The sequence below is a fragment of the Momordica charantia genome, assembly GCF_013281855.1.
Source record: "Momordica charantia cultivar OHB3-1 chromosome 8 unlocalized genomic scaffold, Mcharantia_2.0 BLBB01000008.1, whole genome shotgun sequence".
NCBI lineage: Eukaryota > Viridiplantae > Streptophyta > Magnoliopsida > Cucurbitales > Cucurbitaceae > Momordica > Momordica charantia.
Genome location: NW_028275166.1, coordinates 30,469,701 through 30,493,066, shown reverse-complemented (window position 1 = coordinate 30,493,066; position 23,366 = coordinate 30,469,701). Strand labels below are relative to the sequence as shown.

The 23,366-nt window shown below is 35.8% G+C and overlaps 2 protein-coding genes across 3 annotated transcripts; one reads left to right on the top strand and one right to left on the bottom strand.

Moving 5' to 3' along the window:
* The first annotated feature begins 4,540 nt into the window (after positions 1-4,540).
* On the top strand, positions 4,541-9,236 carry LOC111020853 (VIN3-like protein 2). Of its 2 annotated transcripts, none has more exons than XM_022297643.2 (5): positions 4,541-4,978; positions 5,118-5,195; positions 5,957-6,629; positions 7,327-7,646; positions 7,878-9,236. In XM_022297643.2, exons 2-5 carry the CDS (start codon positions 5,171-5,173, stop codon positions 9,032-9,034), a joined length of 2,175 nt encoding a protein of 724 aa, XP_022153335.1. In that variant the 5' UTR covers positions 4,541-4,978; positions 5,118-5,170; the 3' UTR covers positions 9,035-9,236. The 2 variants fall into 2 exon arrangements, with proteins under 2 accessions (XP_022153335.1, XP_022153336.1); XM_022297644.2 differs by lacking the exon at positions 4,541-4,978 and adding an exon at positions 5,003-5,037.
* A 2,467-nt stretch (positions 9,237-11,703) lies between these two features.
* On the bottom strand, positions 11,704-22,250 carry ZTL (Galactose oxidase/kelch repeat superfamily protein). The gene is made up of 2 exons (XM_022297667.2): positions 21,597-22,250; positions 11,704-14,004 (listed from the first exon to the last, which is right to left on the bottom strand). Exons 1-2 carry the CDS (start codon positions 21,821-21,823, stop codon positions 12,396-12,398), a joined length of 1,836 nt encoding a protein of 611 aa, XP_022153359.1. The 5' UTR covers positions 21,824-22,250; the 3' UTR covers positions 11,704-12,395.
* Positions 22,251-23,366: the final 1,116 nt, after the last annotated feature.

Genomic DNA, 23,366 nt, shown 5'->3' with positions numbered 1-23,366 from the left:
GTAATTTCATATTTGACCAATGTAAATAGTTCATTCGAACATGAATTAAAGCGCTTTTCTAACCTCAAACGAAAGCTTATTAAGATAACAATTGCAACACTTATTCAAGATTACAACACTTATCCAAGGCTAAGTTTCAATTCGATGAAATTGAAATGTTTATGCTAAAAATTGATAAACTTTATCAAATTTAGGGCTAAAATTTAATTATCTCAAAAAAAAAAAGAAAGAAAAAGAAAAGGATAATGTGAGTTGGGTATCAAATAGTAAATGGCAAAAGTGCCCTCCCAAACCCTCTCTATACTGGTCATGTGGAGCAATAATCCTCAAAGTCAACCATTGTGGGAGAGGTACATGTGGAATTTAATTTATTGCACAAGATAATTTAAAAAAAGAGGAAACATATTTTATATTTCCCATTTGATAATGATGGATTAGCTTGTGGGGATTTGACAAAAAGTTTTAGATAGCTACCAAATATTTGGATTTCTCTCGTCTTTTAATATTACTTTTCTTTTATGCATTGGTTAGCCATCAATGATGTATGCAAAAATGATGGCTCATTTGAATGTTTTAGGATTTATTTGGTTTGGTTAGAGTTGTTTTTCACCACAAAAAAGGGAACGACGAGGCTTCTCGAGGATCATCACTCCAAAAGATCAACCTAACCTAGTCCAACCTATTTAAACAACCTAAAGGCTTGGCCCGGTCTGGAAATCGTGGGTGTCGTAGAGCTTCTCATAGAAATACAAAAACGTATCGCCCACTTCCATTCATGGAGTTGTATTTAGTACCTCTAAGACATCTAGGGATAAAGCACAGTTTCGGTACGGGCCGCGAGAGCGGTACCAAATCGAGCCATTGAAGCAGCGCGTCGAGCTATAATCAGACAATTCCATCGTGCTATGAGCCAGTCCATATAATGTCTTTTTCGGGAGCTCGAGGAAATATCTCAAGTACACCAATTTTGAGGTATGAGAGGATTAATGTTAGATCCTCGGAGGTTCCCGGGATTGTCTCATTCCTGCTTTTAGGAGCAAGCTACCGAAACACTAACGCACTCCTCGAGATATGAATGATGCCCTGGAGAGTAGCCCGCCCAACTTCACTTACTCTCATAACCTCGGTTCCTTTTTCTGAAACTACACTTCACATTCATTGGAGACCCCCTCCAGCTTGTATCGTCCAGTTTGATTTTGCATCATAGGTAAAAAAAAAAAGTCTTTTAAGATTTTTTTAATTATCATTTTACATACAATAATATATGAAGTGAGAATTTAAACCTCTAATCTTTTAATAGAAGATATATATTCTAGTTAGTTGTGCTATGTTCGTGTTGACATGTTTTTACGTATTTATAGAAGCAATCGTATATATTACTTACCATAATGTTTTTTTTTTAAGTAATCATGGTCTATTGATGTATACATCACCAAAAAAAAACTTGAAGAAGTTATGATATTTAAATATGAAAATTTCATTTTCTTGTTTTTTTTAAGGAGAAAAACATAAACAAACTAAATCCCTAAAACAACATAAAAAGTAAATGAATTGAACCAAGAAGGGGAATTTCTCTCTCAAATCTCCAAAGCTCCCGACTCGTATGCCCATCACAAGATCATGAGTGGCTGAATTTCTGCCTCTACGATAATTTTGAGTGAATTTGCCTCAAAACGAATCTAGATGAAAAGTTATTTTATGTAAGATCTTCTTCTTCCCCCTTGGAAGATGAATGACTTCAAGATTGTTGATTCAACCGGTTGGTGGGCTCTCTTCCCCTTATTTATAAAAATATCTTCAAAATATAAATAAATATTATGTATATGGCATTTTTAAAAAAGAGTGATACGATAATAATATTGATGGCAAATTAAAAAAGATTAATATTGAAAAATATCTTGGTTAATTTAATTTTTTTTTTGTCAATTCGTTATGTTGAGAATTCAATCCATTAAAAAAATTTCAAATAAAAAAATCAATTTTCCTAAATTATTACATCAATTCAACATAGGTTTTGTCGAAAAATCAAACCCTATTACAACCAAATATACCACTAGCATACATTAAAACAATTATCCAACTTTGGTATATATGTGAAATTTGGACCCATAATGCATTTAAAAATGAGGAAAATGATATATGCCTAACATATATTGACAAAAAAAAAAAAGAAAAAAGAAAAAAGAAAAAAGAAAGGATAAGGTAATGAAAGCCAATTGAACTGCCGACAAATCCGGATAAATTTTGAAGGACCAATGGCAATATTACAACTCCTTTTTACCTCTTTTACTTTCTTTGGATTTGCATTTCTTTGTGACTTCTATCTTTAAATGGCCCTATTCTTAAGATTGTTTCTAAGAAATTTTGGAGGAGTTAGAAAATCTAAAGGTGTGTTCGGTTCCAACGAACTTAATTCAGCGTAATTGGTACATGTCTCTAACAAAAAGAAGTCAATGAGTTTGAATCTCTCCATCCTATTTGTTGTACTAAAAAAAGGTCGATAACGTTTTATTTCTTATTTTTCTTTTTTTTTCTCATTTGCGATTTTTAATAAATAAATACATAATAGTACTGGGTAGATGTTTCTTGGTTTCTGTTCCTCTTTTTTATTGAAAAAGAAAATAGAAACCTGTTTGGCACACGTTTCTTGTATTTTTGTTCTCTATAATTAAATTTAAAAAATTAAAATTTAAAAATTAAATATTCATTTTTGTTTTTTTAATGTTATATTTACTATGTAGTTTATAAATCAAGGATGATAAAATAATGCTTTTATTTACCTTTTAACAACAAAATAGAAATATGAACCAGAAACAAATAAACTTGATTTTGTTGTCTTCTAAATTTATACTTCATTTTGAAAACGTGTTTTAAAAATGAGAAACGAGAAATAAAAACAGTTATCAAATATTTATGTTTCAAAAAATGAAAACAAGAAAGAAACGAGAAATGAGAATGTTACGAATCGAGCCTTAATCGACTTAGCCATGAAAATCATGACTTCTACTTAGTTCAAATTCAACTTGTTTGGACAACGAGATTCTCTCTATATCCATAATAATAACGATATTGTCTACTTTGAGCTTAAGTTTGCATAGTTTTGTTTTTTTATTATACTAAAAAACCTTTGTACCTATCAAAGAAAGTATAACTCAGCGGTAGGACATATATTTTCAACTAAGAGGTTGTGAGTTTGATCTCCTACCACATAAAAAAACCTTTTTAACTATGCTAATATTGTGTATTTCTACATCTAACTTTTCTTTACTAACAGTTGATGTGAGACTATGTTTGCATCTCCAACAATAAGACTATTGTTCATCTTTAGAGTCTCTACTACCACTAATTACTCTTTATAACACCTTATTAATATTCACTTAGTAAATTTTTTTTTCCATCAGACGCTTATAAATTTCTATAATGCAACAACATAGTTAAGATGACTAAGCTTCACAACTTTTTTGTTTGACATTTGATGCTTTTTTCCACAATTTCGCATGACTCGTCTTAAAGACTACTTGCCACTCTCATTTGCACTTTAGGATCTCCTCTACACGGTTATATCTAGGGTATCATTCTAATACCACTCGTTATAAATTGAAAAGTAGGGTTGGATCTTGAATCTCTTCAAAAATAATAATAATAATAAATAAATAATAACAACAACGAAGAAGGAAAAAGAGAGGAAAGAAAAATAGAAAAAAGAAATCATATCAAATTTATATTATTCTGTCTTTAAATAGACTCTCTTGTCTCTTGTCTCATGTAGATTTTATTTTTATAGTTTCTACTACAAAGATTAATCTTCCAATTATGAAAGAGGACAACCAAAATGGTAATCTATAATGGAAAGAATATTTTAATCAAAAGAAGCAACAATCAATGAGAATGTAACTCTTATCTAATAACATTTCCAAACAATATAATAAAAATACACCAACATATACCAATAAATATATATGTATAAGAGGATAGCTTTGGCTAATAAATTACAAGAAACTTTGAGTTTTTAGTTAGAACTCTGTCTCTTGAAGAATAAGTTCATATATGAACACTAAACCCATTTCTTAAAAGACAATTTCATACTTACCTTTTACATTCTTTTTGTAATATTCTTTTCTTATAACTTGAAATTAATAAATGAACCGGCCTCTTTGAACATACAACCCCCGTCATTTGGTTCAATAAACATTTGACTTTTGAAAAATTATTTTCTTGACAATCAAATGTAGTAGGGTCATCGACCTTTCAAAAGATAAAAAGTGTCCTATCTATTCATTTTTATTCTACTTAAAAAAGAAATAATAATAAAATGTAATTATCTTTTTCTTTTTGATATCCATGTTGTTCAGAACAGTTTACACGTCCTTCAACTATTTATAAACTAACTGTGTGACCGTACTACATTTGGTTAATAAAAAAAACTCATAAGATATTAAATATTAAGTATGTGATGAAGTCATTCCCTCTTAGTCTGTTGCTGTTTAAGGTCATCCATGGTTAATAAAATACAGTTATTATGAATCAGTGCCCAAACGAAAAACCTCAAAATAACGCCTTTCATGGTGCTATGTCCACTCCACTGATTCTCCGAGCCTTAAAACATGGCATCGAAAATGGGTTCAGGAGAACTCAGCTGATAACTACTGGGATTTTTCCATTACCCATTTCCCAACTCCTGAATCTTGCAAATTTTCAAACGCCACCTTCAATTTTGTATTTCTTTATAGCAAATCGGTCCCCCCTTTTCCTCTTCTCTCGTGGGTTGTTCCTTTTTGCGCTCTTTTCCCTTTCCTCACTGTAAATCTCTCTCTTTTCGTCTCTCTCTCTCTTCTGGGTTCGGCTTTCTGAAAAGACAAAAAAAGGACCCATAAAAGAGCTAGAGAGAGAGAGCTCTCTCAACCCTCAATCACAGCCTCAGCCTCAATCCTCATGATGGGATCTTTAATGGTGGCGGAATACAATGTGTCCTTTATTGGTACTTGTGATTCCGCTCTCGAATATACCTAATTTTCTTCTACTTCTCTGAATTCTGCGGTTTTCTTTTCTCTTTGCTCTTCTGTTTTTCAGGGATTGTATATATTTTTTCTCCTCTTACTTCTTTTCCCTTTTGGCAGCTTCAAAGATGTTGGTCTTTTGGTGGTAATGTGGAGGGCTGAGTACTTTCACCATGGCTGCTGATTCTTCCTTTGATGGTAACCTTTTTTCTTCTCTCTCTCTCTCTGCAAATACTGTTTCGTGGTTCTAATTCTTTCATTTCAATTCTTCTGGGTTCTGTACTATGTTGTTTTGGTATTTGTCTGGTTCCATTTTTTGTTTCTGACAGTACTGGTGGGCTTGTATTTAAGTCTTTTCAGGGATTGGAGGACTGTCTTTTGCATGGGAGTTATGTTAGAAGTAGAATTTTTTGTGTCCCTGATGTCAGATTTGAACCAAGTTTTTGGTTTTTGTGGCTTGGCTTCATAGTTTCAAGAACTGCTTCTTTTATTTTTATACCCTGAGGCCTGAACTTCCATGGTGTCCTTAAGTATATTGAGTAAGAGAGTGTAGTTATTGCTTCGACCACATGGCAAAGAAAGACGATGAGTGACGTTTAAGGAAAATATACCATGGAAGTGAAACTGTTAACATCTGGTCCAATAATAACTTAGATGTGTTTAAGATTTAACCAGATCATAGAGACTAAATCGAAGCAAAGCTTTTAGAATCACAAGTACCAAATTTAAATTAAGCACAAACCTTAGAGATTAAGATGGTAGTTTAACCTGTAATTTACATCAACTTTTGAATTTACTTGCATGTTTTAATCCTATGCATAAAAGATTTTGGTTCCTTTTGCCTCTAAATCTGGTTGTTTTCTTTTCTTGCTTGCCAGAAATAGTGTTAAAGTGTTAACGAATTGGTTATCATTTGGTTCCTGTTTCATTTGTTGGATATTGATTATCCTGCATTCTAGGTGCCCTTTTTGATTCGTCAAAATGTAGTAAACTGACTATGCAAGAGAAGAGAGAACTCGTGTATGAAATTTCGAAGTCCCACGGGGCATGTGAGATGCTGCAGTCATGGAGCCGTCAAGACATTCTACAAGTCCTGTGTGCAGAGATGGGAAAAGAAAGAAAATACACTGGATTGACGAAGCAGAAAATAATAGAGCATCTTCTCAGACTAGTGTCCGAAAAGAAGTCATCGGTGCCTGAGGTTTCAAAAAACCTTGAGCCGCAGTCTCCTGTAGTTGGCCATAAAACTGCCAAAAGGCAAAGGAAATCTGATCATCCATCTCAGCTTTCTATTCCCACTAGCGAACTCCCAATGAGTAGTTCTCATAATGATTCTGGTTCTACAGCAAGCTGCAAAAACTTGGCCTGTCGAGCGACTTTAAATCCAGAAGATGCATTTTGTCGAAGGTGTTCGTGCTGCATCTGTCATCAGTATGATGACAACAAGGATCCAAGCTTGTGGATAAGTTGCAGTGCAGAGCCTCCATTTCAAGGCGATTCGTGCAACATGTCATGCCATCTTGAGTGTGCTTTGAAAGATGAAAGATCGGGAATTTCGATTGGCAGACGTAGCATGGGAATTGATGGGAGCTTCTATTGTGTGTCCTGTGGGAAATTGAATGATTTGCTAGGGTAATTTTCTCTTCTTTAAATGATAGAGATATATATATATATATATATATTTTGTAGCAGCACGATCAGCTATAGAATTACCCTTATAATTCAAAAAAAAAAAAAAAGGTCTTTTGGTTCCACATATCCTTAAATAGTTAAAACCTTATTATATAACTTTTTCTGTATAACCCAATTCTTCTAAAAATATTATCTTTTTCCAAGTAAAATTTCTTCCTTTAGCTGAACTGATCTAGTTGTATATTCTCGTTTTTTCTTCTTGAATAAATGAACTTGATAAATAGCCCGGTTGGTATGTGTTCTCTATGTTTCCTAATAGTTTGATATTGATTACTGTGTCTTATTCAGTAGTTTTTACGTCGAAGATAGCAAGCAACAAGGGATCAGTGATTAGGTTGTCTCGGGACGGGCTGCATATTGCATATTAGAAAACTTGAATGCTTTCTTAACTTTTTGCAATGGCAAAACTTTTTCTTTAAATTCTAACGTGAAGAAATACAAATGCCCAGGTGCATGTATAATTCCCAAGATGAGTACAGGCACTCTTGTAAACTTTTGGTTTCTGTCGATAAGTGCCTCCTTGAGTTTCCATTTTGTTTTTGAATGATGAAAAACGAAAGGAATTTGGGTAGCCATTTGTCTTCTGTACATAGAAAGATGGATACAGATTTGATTTGTTTTCTTCTCTTTTCTTCAGGTGCTGCAGAAAACAACTAGTTCACGCAAAAGATACAAGGAGGGTCGATATACTCTGTTACCGTGTCTCTTTGAGCCAGAAGCTTCTCTATGGAACTGAAAAGTATAAAATGCTTTATCAGATCGTCAATGATGCAGTGACGAAGCTTGAAGCTGAAGTGGGGCCAATAGTTGGGGTACCTGTGAAGATGGGTCGAGGTATTGTAAACAGGCTTTCATCGGGACCCGAAGTTCAGAAACTCTGCGGTTCCGCTATTGAGTTACTGGACTCAATGCTCTCCAGCCAATCCTTGCATCTTTTGCCTAATCCTGAGATACAAGGTAACAATCATACTATGCGGATCTTTCTAACCATATTTGCTGTGAATCTGTAGCGTATGTTTTTTATGTCGTTTTTTCACAGAAAACTCGATGCTTCATTGGTTTTCCATTCTCCTGCTGCAAATTTATTGCTCTTCTAACAAGTGTAAATGCATTGTTTTTTTGTATTCTCACCGGACCTCGTTGTTAAGCACTTCCTGTCAGCATCTGATTAGTTTGTTGGCTTTGCAGATTCAAATTTTATTCCCCCGAACATGGTTAGATTCGAAGATGTTCGGTCAACATCCCTCACTCTGGTTTTGAGTGGTGAATATGGGTCCTCTGTAAATGGGGTCGGTTTCACCTTATGGCATCGTAAGGCAGATGATGCAGATTATCCAACAGAACCGACAAGTATTCTACAACCGAAGGCGAGGTTTGTTGTGACGGGACTATTACCTGCTACTGAATATCATTTCAAAATATTGCCTGTTGAGGGGACTCGAGAGTCGGGAAAGTTTGAAGTTCAGTACTCAACAATCAGTGAGGTAGAAGAGAGCCCGGACTGCTTAGAAATTGAGAGAAGCCAAAGCCACGCAACCAACTGTAGCAACCTTTCTAATCCTTCCTCGGTTGAAGATGAAACTACGGACATTCTTCCCTATGGCAATCAAACCGTAGGAAAGAACTCTACCGCTCATTCGAAGGGCATCGAAATGCTTTCCTCTGCTATTTTATCAACTGATGCTTGTAACCACAGTGACAATGGTGAAGAAGGGACACCTGTAGGTACAGTTTCTGTTCTGGATGAGGAAAATGCTGCAGGAACAATTGCTTCAAAGCTCGAAAACAAGCACGGACCACCTGGCCTGAAACACAACACCAATAATCAGTTAAGTGCCCTTCTTCGGTCTGGGACAGGATGCGAGCCATTCGTTGGCTGTTCCGAAGATGGCTTGCCTATTACTCCCTGCAAGCTTGAAGTACTCAAGGACAGTCTTGGAAGGACTGAGAGACTGAAATCCAACTGCAAGGACCTTGACAACAGAACTCGGAAAGGAGGGGAACCCCAAGATGGTGGCACATCGAAGATGAGAACTGGGGAAAGGCAGGACGACAAGTGTGCTGAAAATGGTGTCTCGGATCGGGATTTTGAGCACTACGTGAAGGTAATTCGGTGGTTAGAGTGCGAGGGACATATCGAAAAGAATTTCAGGCAGAAGTTTCTCACTTGGTACAGCCTGAGAGCATCCCAACAAGAAGTAAAGATTGTGAAGGTGTTTGTAGACACCTTTATTGATGATCCAGCATCGCTTGCAGAACAACTTATAGATACTTTTTCCGAAAGCATTTCAAGCAAAAAACCGACAACTACTCCGCCCGGGTTCTGTATGAAGCTGTGGCACTGATTGCCGTCTCTTGCTTTTCTGATATGAAGAAGTTTGAATTCACAGCTGTTTAAAGGTATGATGGGAGCCATTCTTTGGACATCAAAAATATTTCTTAGTTCAGACTCAACATTTCTATTCATCATATTGTGACCATGTAAATATTGAATGTATTCTTTCTTTTCAATATATAGCATGGTGGATTTGGTTAATAATTTGAGAAGATCGATTTCTTCAAATCATGGTTCTCTCTCTCTTTTTTTTTTTTTGTATTTATTTGGTACAAAAGTGACTTATTTTAATCATGGGATGGGCCGATAGTACAAAGAAGTCATCCATTCAGATAATGAATTCCATTTAGGATATTAAATATTCTATTTAAATATAAAATGTTCTGCTGCCCAAACAAATTGTTTTGTAATATTAGTAAAAGGGATTAGCAAGGTTATTTAGACACTATAATTACATAAATGAATACACTTTTGTCTTGAAACAATTTCATTTAAGATGGTACCCATCAATCAATTTACTGGTATATCTATTTGTATCTCACTTCAATATTAATTAATTTTTAATATCCAAAATTGGTTATTTGGAGGTTACATTTTAAATCCCTTAAATCTTGTCTAATTAGACTCTTGCAAAAGTAAAAAATACCAAATCCCCAAAATCCTCCATTATTGAAAAAATTCGAACCTCATCCCCCAACTTTTCTTCTTCTTGTTGTTCTGTTTCCGTCCATTCCTTCGTCGCCGGCTACCTTCTACGTTCCTTCGCTTCCGATCGCCGCCTCTATTCTTCTTCGTTGCTGGAACAATCCATCTAGCTTCTCCTTTGTCTCCGGTCGCTCGTACATTGTTTCCGTCCATTTATCCCGAGGTTACTTTTTTGTCGCTGGCCGTCCGTAGACCATTCGAGCCTTCCGTTTATCCCAATCATTGTCTAGTCGCCGACCGGAAGGTTTGTAGGTTATTTGCTTTGTTTGTTAATTGTATAGGGATATAGTCGTATATACTTATAGCCAGATATAAGTTATATCTTTATATAAGTGTATGTTATAATGACTATAGTTTATATCACCATTGTTAAGTGTATGTTATTGATCTCCTTCCATACTTCACAAGCAGCAGCTAGTTCAGGACTCCATTTACTAGAAGTTTATAGCCAGATATAATTTATATTTCCATATAAATGAGAAGGTAGCTGGATATAGTTTATATCTCCATATATATATATATATATAATTATATGTTATAATGACTATATTATTAAAATTTAGCCAAAAATTATAATGAAATGAAAAAATATTTTGTAATAAATTTCATTATTGAGTAGAATATATTAAAGAGTAAATTTGGAAATTATGAGAATAATTGAATATTTTGTAATAAATTTCATTCTTTAGTAGTAGAATATATTAAGGAGTAAATTGGGAAATTATGATGATTGATTTAGGTCCCACAATAATTTAATGTTTACAAAATCAAATTTGAAATATTAATCTTTTGCATTTAAATAAAAGTTGAATTATAATAAATATAAATACCATGAATAAAGATAAATTTGGCATTTGGAAAAAATTTTAAATCCAAAAATCTAAAATTGTAAAATTTGTAAACTTCAAAAAGAAATTTCAGTTCGGTGCCTAAATTTTGAATTGTGACTGTCTGTAGCTCTCATAATTAACACCAATAATTAAATAATGATATCTCATACATATTGAATAAATGCCGACTAATTTAGCACGTCATAATAAATAAATAAATAACAAAAAGAATGAACAACTCGACAATAAAATGAATAGGGCCTATAAAGAAATTAAGTAACATTGCTTCAAAAGATTATGATACATGTGTAACTTTATTTATTTAGCCACCATATCTCATCAAAACAATAAGTACTTAACTAATAAACCATCGTCACAAAATTAACGGTATTAATAGTAAAAACTGTACATAATCACAATTCAAAACTCAAGAATGTAAAACTTTTTAAAATTAAAAAACTAAATAGATCCAATAGTCAACTTTGATGAGTATAGGTATTAACCGACACCAAATCTAGATGTGATTGTGACTCGAAACAATTTTCAATATTAAAATCAAATCGACCTTCCCTCTCATCTCAGGACGAGGCAAAGACCACTTGATGAAATGGGGTAAGTATCTAAGATCTGATCCACCTTAAGCTATGAGGCCTGAACCTGTTCCTAAAACATAGACTCTCACACCAAATCCAACTTTGCAAGGGATCATCATAAGATTTTAGGCGCACTTGGTTAACGCGCTACGCCCGACCCCGAAGAATTGTTTTCATATCATGGACTTGGGAAGGCAAAAAAAAAATCTCCAATCTACCTTTATTGTAATAGAAGGGTCTCGAAAACAAGTTCTTACTCTTTGACTTGAGGGGCCTTACCGTTGTGGTCATTTAACGAATAGCTATTTTGATTTCTGAAAACAAGATTACTACGATTCTTTATCAAACTTCAATATTCCTGTTGAATGAAATCGACATGAAAATTGACCCATCCAATTGAATACAGAATTAAAACAAACAAACAAACAAACTTTTGGTAAAAAAGTTGTGTTGAGCTGGATGATATGAAATCTCCATTAGAGAGGGAGCAACTGCTAAACTTGGTTAAAAAGAAGAGTAAAGCCAAGCAGATAAATCAGGAAAACTTGAGCTACAAAGCCAACCAAAGATAGCAAAATATATAAATAAAGGATAAATGCAGAGCAAGTGTTACTTTTACAGAAAAGAGAAGGAAGGTTTTCTGATGATGCCTTCTTCTACTACTACATCTTCTTCCTTCAGTGGCTTGGCTCTCAAGCAGCAGCAATAATGATGCCTTGTATTTCACATCTTCTTGAGGTCATGAATAGATGGCCAACCTGAGCAGAAAGTTATTACAGACAGACATGGACTCACTCCCTTTTGTTCCAAATCCTATATAGAATCTTGAATTAGAGCAAAATATTCTTATAGTAATAAGAATAGGCCTACTTATATAGATATCCTTAAACCTATCTGTCTATCAAGGTAATCTAACCCCTACTACTATGGAAGAAGAAGAATATACTACAGAAGAAAAGATTCTTGCTAAACCCACCACTTCACAGAGAACACAAGAACCGGGTATCGGGCGTCACTCGTTTGAAACTGAATTTAAAGTTTTTATTCTGAGTCAGAACAATTCCTTACACTTTTTGGAACAAACATCTAATATAGAGTCCTGACCAGAGCAACAACATTTCTGCCAACACCAGTCTCATAAAGATCCCACAGGCTTGCAATTCATGGCTCTCTTTCAAGTGTTTTTGTTTGTCTTCCACAATAGCTTGCTTCCTTCATGATTCTACACTCACTCTCTCTTCAATCAGATGACAGCACTGGCCAATGATAGTTCATGAATCTCACTTAGCATCCACTCCTCTCCAGTTTGACCACCAAGGACTATAGCCCTCGTTCCCCCGACGACACAAGTGCTGTGTCCCCATGCGAACCTCGGAGGCCGCCCAGGTACTTTTAATATCCTCCAAGTCGGTTTCTCCTCTGTTGGATCCAGGAGATAAAGCTGTGATGCAGAGTGAAGACCAGCAACTGACCCGCCAAAGATCAATATTCTGCCACCTGGGAGGCTCACAGCAACATGGTCCAGTCTAGGTGGAGGTGCTACCCCTCCAGGGTTTCCAGCACCAGGCACTCCGCTCCCTGTCACGCATCTCCAACATGGTTCCTCCTCACTTAAATCCATTGTGAAGACGTCACTTGATCGAAACCGAAGAGGTCCGCTTTTGGCTAAACCCCCAAACATCAAAATCTTCCGACCACCATATACAGATAATGTGTGCCCCAACCGAGATGGAGGAGTCCAAGATACAGGTATCTCCCTCCATATGGGTTTCTCCATTGAGAGATCAAGCAGAAAAGTGTCACTAAGAAGTACTCCAGAATCTGCACAACCACCAGAGACTATCAACTTGGTACCGTCGAGAGTGCAGGAGCTATGCCATGATCTCGGGAGCGGAGGAGCCAATCCAGATATTTCACGCCAGGTAGGAGGATTCGCATCCAAATCCAACAAGAAAACATCATTAAGCAGGCCCTGTGTTCCACAGCCTCCAAAAACCACTAAATGAGAACCATTTACACAAGTAAGAGTATGACCCCATCTACCAGGAGGTGGAGAACTAACTTGAACATGCTGCCACTCTGGGTTACTAGAATTTAAATCCAGTACAAAGGTATCATTCATTGGTTGCATATTAACACCTTCCCCACCAAATAGTACAACTCTATTACCAACTGCACAAGCACTAAAGTTGCATCTTGAGGGTTCAACCGATCCCCGAACAGTCAGCTTCCTCCAGGCAGAAGCTTCCAGAGTTGTCAATTCTCTGGCTAACCGGCCCCAGCCAAGGGTTTTTGCACCAGGTACAGTCTCTAGAACACGTGTTGTTTCGCTACCCCAAGCATTTTGACATACCATTCTCCAGAGATCCTCATTCTTTGTCAGCTCATAAAACCGCCTACAGACGGATCCCACTGATGCAATGTCTCTGGGTGTCAACCGTGAGAGTATTTTCAAAGATATCACCTCATCACTTAATTGGAGAATACCACATACACCTCGACAAATATTTCGGTCCCCAACAGATGTGAAGCGAAAAGATGAAAGGCCAGAACGAAACTTATCAGATGATTTAGCTAACTCCTTTGTTGTAGAACTGGTCACTGGTCCCAAATCAATATCTGCTTCAGTGAAGAACTGGATACCAATAACATGAGTTACCGTTTCATCATCTCCATAGATAGGTGTTAACCTCAATTTATTCATCAATGGGGTTCCATCTTTCCTAAAGTTCAACAATTCGCCTTGAAATTCAGTGCCGTCCTCTAGACATCTTCTGATCTCTGAAACCACTGAAGAGTCCACCAGTGGGTGTCTTCTTTTTGAAAATGGACCTCTATATTGCAAGAATCGACTGCGAGAAGACCCACAATATGTTGATAATCAAATATCTAATATATATGAATTAAAAAGATCAACGTGAAGAGAAACGATAAGCTAGCATGATCCTGCACTGGCAGAGAAAGAGAGAGAAGGTACATACACATTAGAGAAGCTAAGCATCATGGCATTAGGGAAATCATGTACTATGCAAATCATCTAACTCCAGTAATCTTATCCTTTTACTATGTCGAGCATCAGGATTGCATTTAAAAGGCTCCTAAATACAACTTATAAGAGTGGTACAAGCATTCCCAATTCTTACATACAGAATTAGATAAACTTTCACAACTCAACATAAGTTGTCTACAGTCTATAGATACATCAGATCAATCAATCATCAAATGTACTGTAAAATAATGTTGCTTATACAAAGCAGGACATAATTCAGTCAGCGACAATACTATTGATTTAAAATATCCATCCAATGCAAGAATTGAGATTTTAAAGAAACATGTTTGGGTAGCCATTGTATTGAACAGTGCTTACACTCAATGAAGCACGGACACAAAAGCTCATCAATTGAGTATCAATCTCTATCCTAAGATTTCCATTTAGCAATGTACCAATAATGTAAGTATAATAATGACTTATGTATCCTTCTAGTAACGAGAGGCATCAGTCAATCAAACCAAAGTTGTACTCCTGCTGTTCATGACTGCTCATGATTATCCTTCTCTTTCCCCAAGCTTTTTATAGAAAGATCATACCATCCCTTTTGACACTTTTGTGAACAGAATACCTTTAATTATTAGCTTGTTTTGCAATTATTCTATATTGATATTGAGTACATTATTTATCAATTCTTATTCCAGATCAAATATTGATCTAAAATGGATTTTTTCAGTTGTCTTCACAATAGCCCTTAGAATTCTATCATAAAGGACAGAAATCTGGTGAAGGTGTGAGAGGGTGCTTCTATTAGTTTTTGCCTTTTTGGGAAAATAAATAGATAGAAGATTTTCCCTTTAGCTAGTATTTCATAAACTTAAACCAGGCAGTTCTTTCAAAAAGAACCCAATAGAAGAGTGATGGAATAAAGGATCCTGGATTTGGAACATTAGAAAACCATTCCCAGACTAGGAAGTAGAATAACGGATGGGATGGTTTTTTCAGAGAGGCTGGGCCATACTTCTACCAAGACAAGCTTTGGGATCAAGGATAGACAAGTAAGGACCCTTCTTTAGCAAACCCCCCTTCGGTTTTTTCAGAGCAGCCCCAGATCTTAGGACCAAAGAAGATAATATTTTTCCTGTGGTCAGCAGTCTTGTGGGAGAGGATTATCAAGAGAATTCAAACAACTGACCCTTAGAGACGTAACTATCCCTAACTGAGAATATTTGGTAAGTTTGCACTGTTTTAATTTTTCAGGGGCTCTATTGTTAAGCTTTTACCAGAGAAAGAACATTATCATGTAATTTCAAGGCCATAACAATGTCAATTAGAGCTGGGAAGGTCCTTTTTCTTTATTATGTTTGTCATATAAAGTTGACAACTTGTAACTTTTCAAATTTAATGAAAAATATGTCTCTTTTATTTATGAAAAAATCCTCTTCCATTGTTGGAATGTTATCCTAGAACCGGCGTATGCCTGAGGATTCTCCAAAAGTTGAGGAGCTGCTTAAGAGAGTTGATAGTGAAGTATAAAAAACATACAAAAGCTAGACCTCACATGAACTAACTATTTGTTGCCTTAGAAAGGGTGCACCTTCCCCAAAAAATGTAAAATTGCCCTTCCTTTTCTAATAAAGCCACATCAGACCAAGACGTTTCTTATGATCTCCACCCTTTCTACCAGGAGAATACCTGGTATTTCTCCTATTTAATGGAATTGTTACTGTCGAAGAAATCCAAAACCTTTGAGCATCAAATAATTTTATCATAATATTTCCACAACAAACAAAGTGACAATCAAACTCCTATGCTTTAGAAATGGCTCATCGTAGGATTGGTTCTTGTGACTTCATCCCAAGAAGAATTTCCTACTCTTCCCTTTCCCTAGTTGTTCTTTTAACTAAGGGTGCTCAAACAAATTAACACCAATGACCATCTGATCTCATTGAACAAACATTTGACCTATTTCAAGAAGAGAAACAAATATTTCATTGAAAAGATACAGGAGCTATGAGGAGCTACTCTTTGTAAAGATAAATAAGGGAGAAAATTTTTGAGATGACATGGACAATAAAGATCCTGCTAGATTTGAGAAGAGTAAAGGCATTCCTTGTAAAAGCGAACTGAGTCTGCAAAAGAGCTTTTGCATAGCACTCACCAACTTGGTGTGAGAGATTGTATAGGATTCCATTGCAGATTTTATAGTTGGATCTAATTCCACCAAGATAAAAAGACTAAAGAAAGAGCTTTAACTTTCTTTTTCCAATAATATCTACTTGAGAAATGATCCTCAGCATCAATCAAGTGTCCTGGATTTTGTAGAAAACAACCAGAACTATCTCCAAACTCTCTTGTCTACTTCAGACGAATATATATCAATGAAAATATGTTTCTTTTTACTCTACACGACAGTTCACAATAACTATTCTGCATAAAAATTCTTAGACCTCCCCTTAACACTACGCCGTACCAGCATTGATGTTCTGTCCTGTTTGAATCTCAAAAGGTACAAGGAAGATGCAAGCTAGAAAGGACTCTGCCAACCAAAGATCAGCCCAGAATCTTACCAGCCAGCTTCTTTGACCACAAATTTATTTAAATTACCAAGCCAATTGTACCATTATCTAAATCTGCACCCAAGGGCTCTGAGGTAATTAGTCATCAGAGAACTCCATCCACAAGGTTCAGTACCATACTTACTTACCTTGTCCAAGAAATCATTTGTTCAAGGGAAAATCTCCACAGCGGTTTTGATACTTCTAGAGTATTACGAAAGCCAAGACCTCCTTTATCCAATGAATGAGCCACCTTCTCCAATTAAGGAAATGGCAAGCCCCTTCAAGCTTTAGGTCTTCAAAGAAATCCTTAAGATGTTTTATCGACCAACTTCACAATACTCTTTATAGCTCTGGGGAATAAATGAAAGTAGGAAAGCAAATTCACTACCACCAGTTGAATCAATGTAAGTCTAATAACCCCTTCTCAAATATTAACAACTTCCATTATTGCAACTTCAAATGAATTTTTTTTACCTAGGACGCCAAAGCATTGACTCCTGAAATTTTCCCCCAATGGAAGGCCAACATTGATAAGCCAACCATTCACTGTATCACTGCACCAGAAAAGCTTTTAACCACCTTCACTAGATCTCCTTGTAGGATTCCAATATACATGGTCACTAATTTATACAGTCAAAATCTGCAAGCTTGTTGATAACTACAAACAAGTTACAGTTGACTTGTTGAAAAAAATTAGTAGAAGCTCATTACCACTAATTGGAGGGCACAACAATATTTTTCCATTCCAGTGCTAAAACCATCAGCATAGTTTGTGCATTGGGCTGTAAGTCAACAATCTAAGCAATCAATTACATTAACTGATAAGAAGGGAATATTGCCTTGTCTCAATCCTCCAGTATCTTTAACTTCCCTCTAGGCTTCCCACTAACAATAATGAAAAGTTTTGTGAACACAAGGCATCCTTGAATCCACTTTCTCAACCTTCCATTAAATCCTTAGGATGGTTGCATCAGAGAGCACTACACCCGTCACCAAAGCATACTGCCCATTGAAAATTACAATGGTTCCCTTCCTTCTAAATACACCAAAGAATCAATTTCACGGTATTTTTCCAAAGTTCTTTCCTTTCAAACTGAATGAGTGACCACAAATACATATTGAAAATTCCATGACAATCCAAATATTTGTAGAAAATAATACCATACCTCCATTCTATAAGGGAATTAGATGATTCAAATCTTCACAAGCTTCAAAGCAACAACATCTTTACAGATTCAGAGCCAACATGGGGCAATTCCTAAGACCAATTGACCAAACAAAAACAGTAACTCTTTTAGGGCACTTCCCATTCCAAATTTCCTTGGAGAAATCTAAATCCAAACAATGTCCACCAATTGTTAAATGATAAAACTAGGATTTGACTATAAAGAGGCCCAAAATATGAAAATTCCAAAGTCCTCTCATCTCTACCAAGTGCAACATGATTAATTTCCAATAGCTTTAGATCAAACAATTTCTTGAATCCAATCTCCTCCATATTTCTCTCAGTCAGCATACGCAAACTCTTTAAAATCATGCCAAAAATCAAAAGCACATTTCCCCTTTTTTCCACGATTGTGAAGATTTTAAAATTTTACAGCAAATGGTTGAATATCCAAACACACATCCTCTTGAAATTTGATCCGCTGACTGCTTGCCATTTCCCAATTTGGTTCCAGAATGTTCTAAAACAGTTTTTTTGTTTGGGAAATATTCCACCAAGGTACCTTCCTCTTCTTCTCTCTCAAGTGAACCACTCCTCCATTAGCCTGAATAAACTAGTTATCACCTTATGCCAAACTTGATTAGTTTCATTGAAGTACCACCATGCCTACTTTGCCATAAGAGTTTCATTCCTTCTTTTCAAACTACCAATCCCCAATTTATCACCCTCTGATTCAAAAGGCAGCAAAGATTACCATCTGATGACCCATCCCAAATGAAGTTTCTCATCTCTCTTTCCACATCGATTGCCACTATGTCTGGCATAGGAAACATTGACATGAAATAGGTTGGTAAATTAGCTAGTACAAGTGCTTGATAAAGAACCATCCAACCTACCCCTCAGAAAGACCAATACTCTTCCATTTACCCAATTGATGCAGAACTTTCTCCACTATCAAGCTTTTAAAAATCAATCTTTCTTGGGCTATCGCCTATCGCCAAATAGGAAAGAGGCAAATCACACACTTTACTTCCAAATCTTCTAGATATTAATTCCACAAAAGTAGCATTTTTTCACAATTTATCTTAAGACCTGAGACTAACTCAAATATCTTTAGAGCCTTAATCAAATTTCCAAACTTTTCATCATATCATCTTTACAACAAAGTAAAGTATCATCTGAAAATTGAATATGTGAGATACGTACCAAATTCCTTCTGATCATAAACCCTTCCAAGAACCCCCCTTTGAATGTGATGTTCAATCACTCCACTTAAAATGTTGCCAACCATTAAAAAAAGACTAGGAGAAAGTAGATCACCTTGTAGGAACCCTTTCATCTCCTTCATCCACCCCACGAACTAGCATTGAAAGAATAGAAAATTTTTAATTTGAAATGCACTCATTATTCCATTCAATCCATGTCAACCCAAAACCTCCAACGGAAGTCGCAGACTCGCAATCAGCCATACAATATGCTTTCTCAAAATCAATCTTTTTCCTTGCCAGTCCCCTTTCCTCTTCTTTCAATAATCATCTGCTGTTTTCATTTGCTATATGTATAGTATCAAGGATTTGTCTCCCCTCTATGGAAGCATTTATGTAGGACAAAATTGTAGAATGCAGCACATCCATTACCCTTTCAACTAAAACATTTGCAATGATTTCGTATATACTAGTAACCAGTCTGATTGATCAAAATTTCCTCACTTCTTCACTTTTACTTTCTTCTTGATAAGGAAAATGAAGTTCTACTTTTAAGGAATGAATTTAAAATACCATTCACAAGGAATTCCTTACAATACTTGCATGATATCATCCTTGAGAAGAACCAAAACTGTATGAAGAATTTCGTCTTCAACGCTGAAACTTGAAACCGTATTGCCCAAAGCTTTTGACAGAACTCTTGAATGCTAATTATACTTAATTACCTATGATAAGAGGCTGAATTTTCATCTCCATTTTAAATCAAACCAACTAACTTTTCTTTACTAGAAATCTTACTCCTTTGTGACTTAACTCCAACAAATTCCTACTCATGAATAATCATCTTCTCACCCAAGAAGTGATTGATGAGATTTCAATCTAGCTAGCCAAGCCTGGTCTCTTTGAAATTCAATAACCAATCATTGAAGACTCAACTTCATCCATTTTATCCAAATATTTTTTATAATCTACTATTACAATTACATCAATTGAAGTGTCTTTATTGTAATTCCTTTACCTTACATTTGGGGTTCTGCCGCTTTTTAAGTAATCCATTTTACAAACTAATTTTCCAACAAACTTCAAAGTATTGAAGATCTAGAACTAGGCAAGACAAATACAGTCCATCCTTCTAATCTAAGGGCATATACACTAGATCTTCAAAACACTTATTATTTTCCAACCAAAATGTCACTTATCCTAATCATAAGAATCCTAAAAATCATCTTTTACAGCCTCAAAAGCAGCCAAATATCTCCCACATTTTTTCCCAACTATAACAATAAGCCTAATCCTTAATTCCAAGAATAGTGCCATGATACAAAATTCTATGGATGGTGCTTCTCAACAACTCAAAATCAAAGCACGTCTTCTAAACTTTAACAGTGAGCCTAACATAATTTTAGTGAATATAAAAAGGTTTAGCCTCAAAAAACTCACTATAATATGTTTCTCACTGTCTGCACAAACCATTTGACTTCCTTTTATATTTGGTCTGCCATATAGTTGGGGGTAGAAGAAGGTGATTACAAGAGAAGAACAAAATTTTGAAAAGCACCAATTGTCCACATCCTCCATCAAATCAATAGAGAAAATGGAAACCCTTGATCACAAAATAAGGGGACAGACGAGATTTCCTCGCTAAAATGAAGATAAGAGAACATAAGAGCAACAGGGTCATTCTTGTACATCACAGAAAATAGAAAGTGATAGTAGAGCCAACTTTATATACATTATAAGGGACCATTGATCATGGAGAAATAGCAACCTTAGTTGAAGATTATTAATATGGCTCTAAATTGCAGAATGTGGATGGAAAGGCACGGGATGATGTCTTAAGACACTTGTACTAATTTCATTGCTCCCTTTAGAGTCAACCACTTCATGGTTTGAGAACAAAACATCCATTGTTGTCGGAAAGCCTTTTATTTATTGTAGTTCCGCTTTCTACTCTACTTGTAAATAAGTGTTCATTTACGTAAGCACAAGATTGTTGATCTACCCTATCGTAGTAGTACATCCATCTTTATGAAATATTTCATTTCATGTAGAGAAAGACCGTTGTGGAGACTTGTATGAGTAGAATTGTTCAAACTCCAACCAATTGCAGAAAACCATGGCACAGCTAAATTATCCCTCTAAATGAATGCAGAGAAGTCGGAAGTTGACAAATAATAATCATACTTTCCAGAGAATATACCACGGTTTCCAGCAACCTACCCCATCAGCTATAAAAACAGACCAAAAACTTGCCAATCCATCCAACACTAAGCTAACTGGCCAATTTATGCCAGAAGACCAATTGAGGGATAACTTGGCCCAATACTTCCTATCTGGCCAAGCAACCACAATATACAACTACAGGAAACATCCAAAACAAATGCCAACCCGTCCCCAACCAACCAAAATACCCCCACCCACAAGAAGGAAGATAAAAAACTCATTCAACCCCTAAATAAGCCCCCATAATTAAGAAATATACTGAATGAATCAATATAGTACAACTACTTAACAATAAACTGACCAATTGCGACCAAGCACCTCCTCCGCTCGATATCCAGTAACCATTTCGAAGACGGTGTTGACATAAATGATGGGATGGTCGGGTTCCAGAGAATCGGTGACGACAAACCCACATGGCGCAGTTTGGAACAAGTTCTCAACTGGGAAAGGAAGAGGCCCGCCATCGTTGAGTAGGAAGCCCTCCTCCTCCTCGTCTCCGCTCAGATCCGAATTGCTGTCCCACTCCATTATCCTTTCTCCCAAAAGCCCGAATATTCTCTTCAACCCATTTACGGATTTCCAATTAGGAACAAAACCCAGAAGATATTCCGACGATCAGAGGCCAAAAGACAGGATTTTAGCACAAATTAAGACGGTGGGAACGCTCGAAATCCGAAATTGAAGAAGGTTGAGACTTGAGACGGTTGAGAAGAGGAAGATAGAACGAGTGGCTGAAAGGGTTCGGCAAATTAGCTAACAATTTGGCCGTGTGAGAGGAAAAAAAAGAGAAGATAGAGAAAGAAATTATGGGTTTGACGGGGTTAATAAAACTTGGTTTCGTGTTCGCTCACCACCGCCCTCTGATGGAGAAAAATCTTGAGGGGGAATGAGAAAACTGGGTGGTTAAGGCTTAAAGGGAAGGAGTGGCCCTTTTGGCTTTATGAAATTGTGGATTTTACTGTGTGGGGTTTGAAGCGTGGCTCTGGTCCGGTCGGCCTTGATTGAGCTTTGGGTCTACGCTAACTCTTTTGAGCAAAATAAAAAAAGGCATCTCATTTTCTTCCACCATTTTCTTCCTGCTTTCATTTTCCTAACTCTGGAATTGGGGTCCTCTTGCTTCAGTGCCACCCCTCACATGTCACATGTGTGACAAAAAAATCGCCCCAAATTTGGCCCTCCCTACATACTTTTTTAAGTAATTTATGCAAAAATACATACTTACCCTCGTTTCGAAATATATGTATCGGGTGGAATTTGAACCTTTGACCTTTAAAAAGGTTCCTAATGGATCGGACACATATTACTATCACAAATATCAATTAATAGTTCGATTATTTACTCCCGTAATTTTTAACTAAAATAAATACTTTTTAAGCAGGTTAGTAATAGCAATAATTATATTATTGGAACGTTCTTAGTTTGCATCATGTATTAAGTTTTTTGGACATTGTTATAATATCACAAAGAAATCAACAAAATAAGCACGCTAGAGTGTTGGCCCATTGGTAAGAGGCCCTGAGTGTTGACACCTATCTGAAAATAAAATTAAAAAAATCAACAACATACTAACACTAATAGAGACATAATATTAATATTAACAATTTCTCATTTATTTAGAAAGTGTGAAATTTTTATTTGTTAATTTAGATATTTGTTGTGAAGGTTTATTTTTATAAAACATCAAGATATTTTCATAAAATTTAGACCTCAATATTTTTGTGGATGTCGCGATTCAAATCTTGGTTTGCATTGTATTATTGTCGACAATATGTTTTCTTTCAAAATGAAATATAAGGTACGTTGTTTAGATGGTTAGCTATTACTTGTTTAGATGGTAACAACCAAATCAAATTTATCTCCGCTATTTTATTTTCCCTTCTAAAAAGAAATCAAGTTGACTTTGATCAATTATAACAACAAAATAGTTATGGGAAAATTTAATGTTTTTTTATAATAAATATAACAACGCAAAACAAAACAAAAAAATTAAAGCAGAATTGGAAAATAGATTTACCTCCACAAATGTAAATGTCTATAGATGGTCCATCGCCAACTTCGTGAGGCCTCATAG

What these genes read in the sequence shown, in the direction of transcription:
- LOC111020853 (XM_022297643.2), top strand. Translation starts at nt 5,171, where the DNA reads ATGGCTGCTGATTCTTCCTTTGATG. An exon ending in TGCTGATTCTTCCTTTGATG is followed by an intron (nt 5,196 to 5,956) that starts GTAACCTTTTTT and finishes CCTGCATTCTAG; the next exon opens with GTGCCCTTTTTGATTCGTCA. An exon ending in AAATTGAATGATTTGCTAGG is followed by an intron (nt 6,630 to 7,326) that starts GTAATTTTCTCT and finishes TCTTTTCTTCAG; the next exon opens with GTGCTGCAGAAAACAACTAG.
- ZTL (XM_022297667.2), bottom strand. Translation starts at nt 21,823, where the DNA reads ATGGAGTGGGACAGCAATTCGGATCTGAGCGGAGACGAGGAGGAGGAG. An exon ending in GAGGTGCTTGGTCGCAATTG is followed by an intron (nt 14,005 to 21,596) that starts GTCAGTTTATTG and finishes GTCTTCTCGCAG; the next exon opens with TCGATTCTTGCAATATAGAG.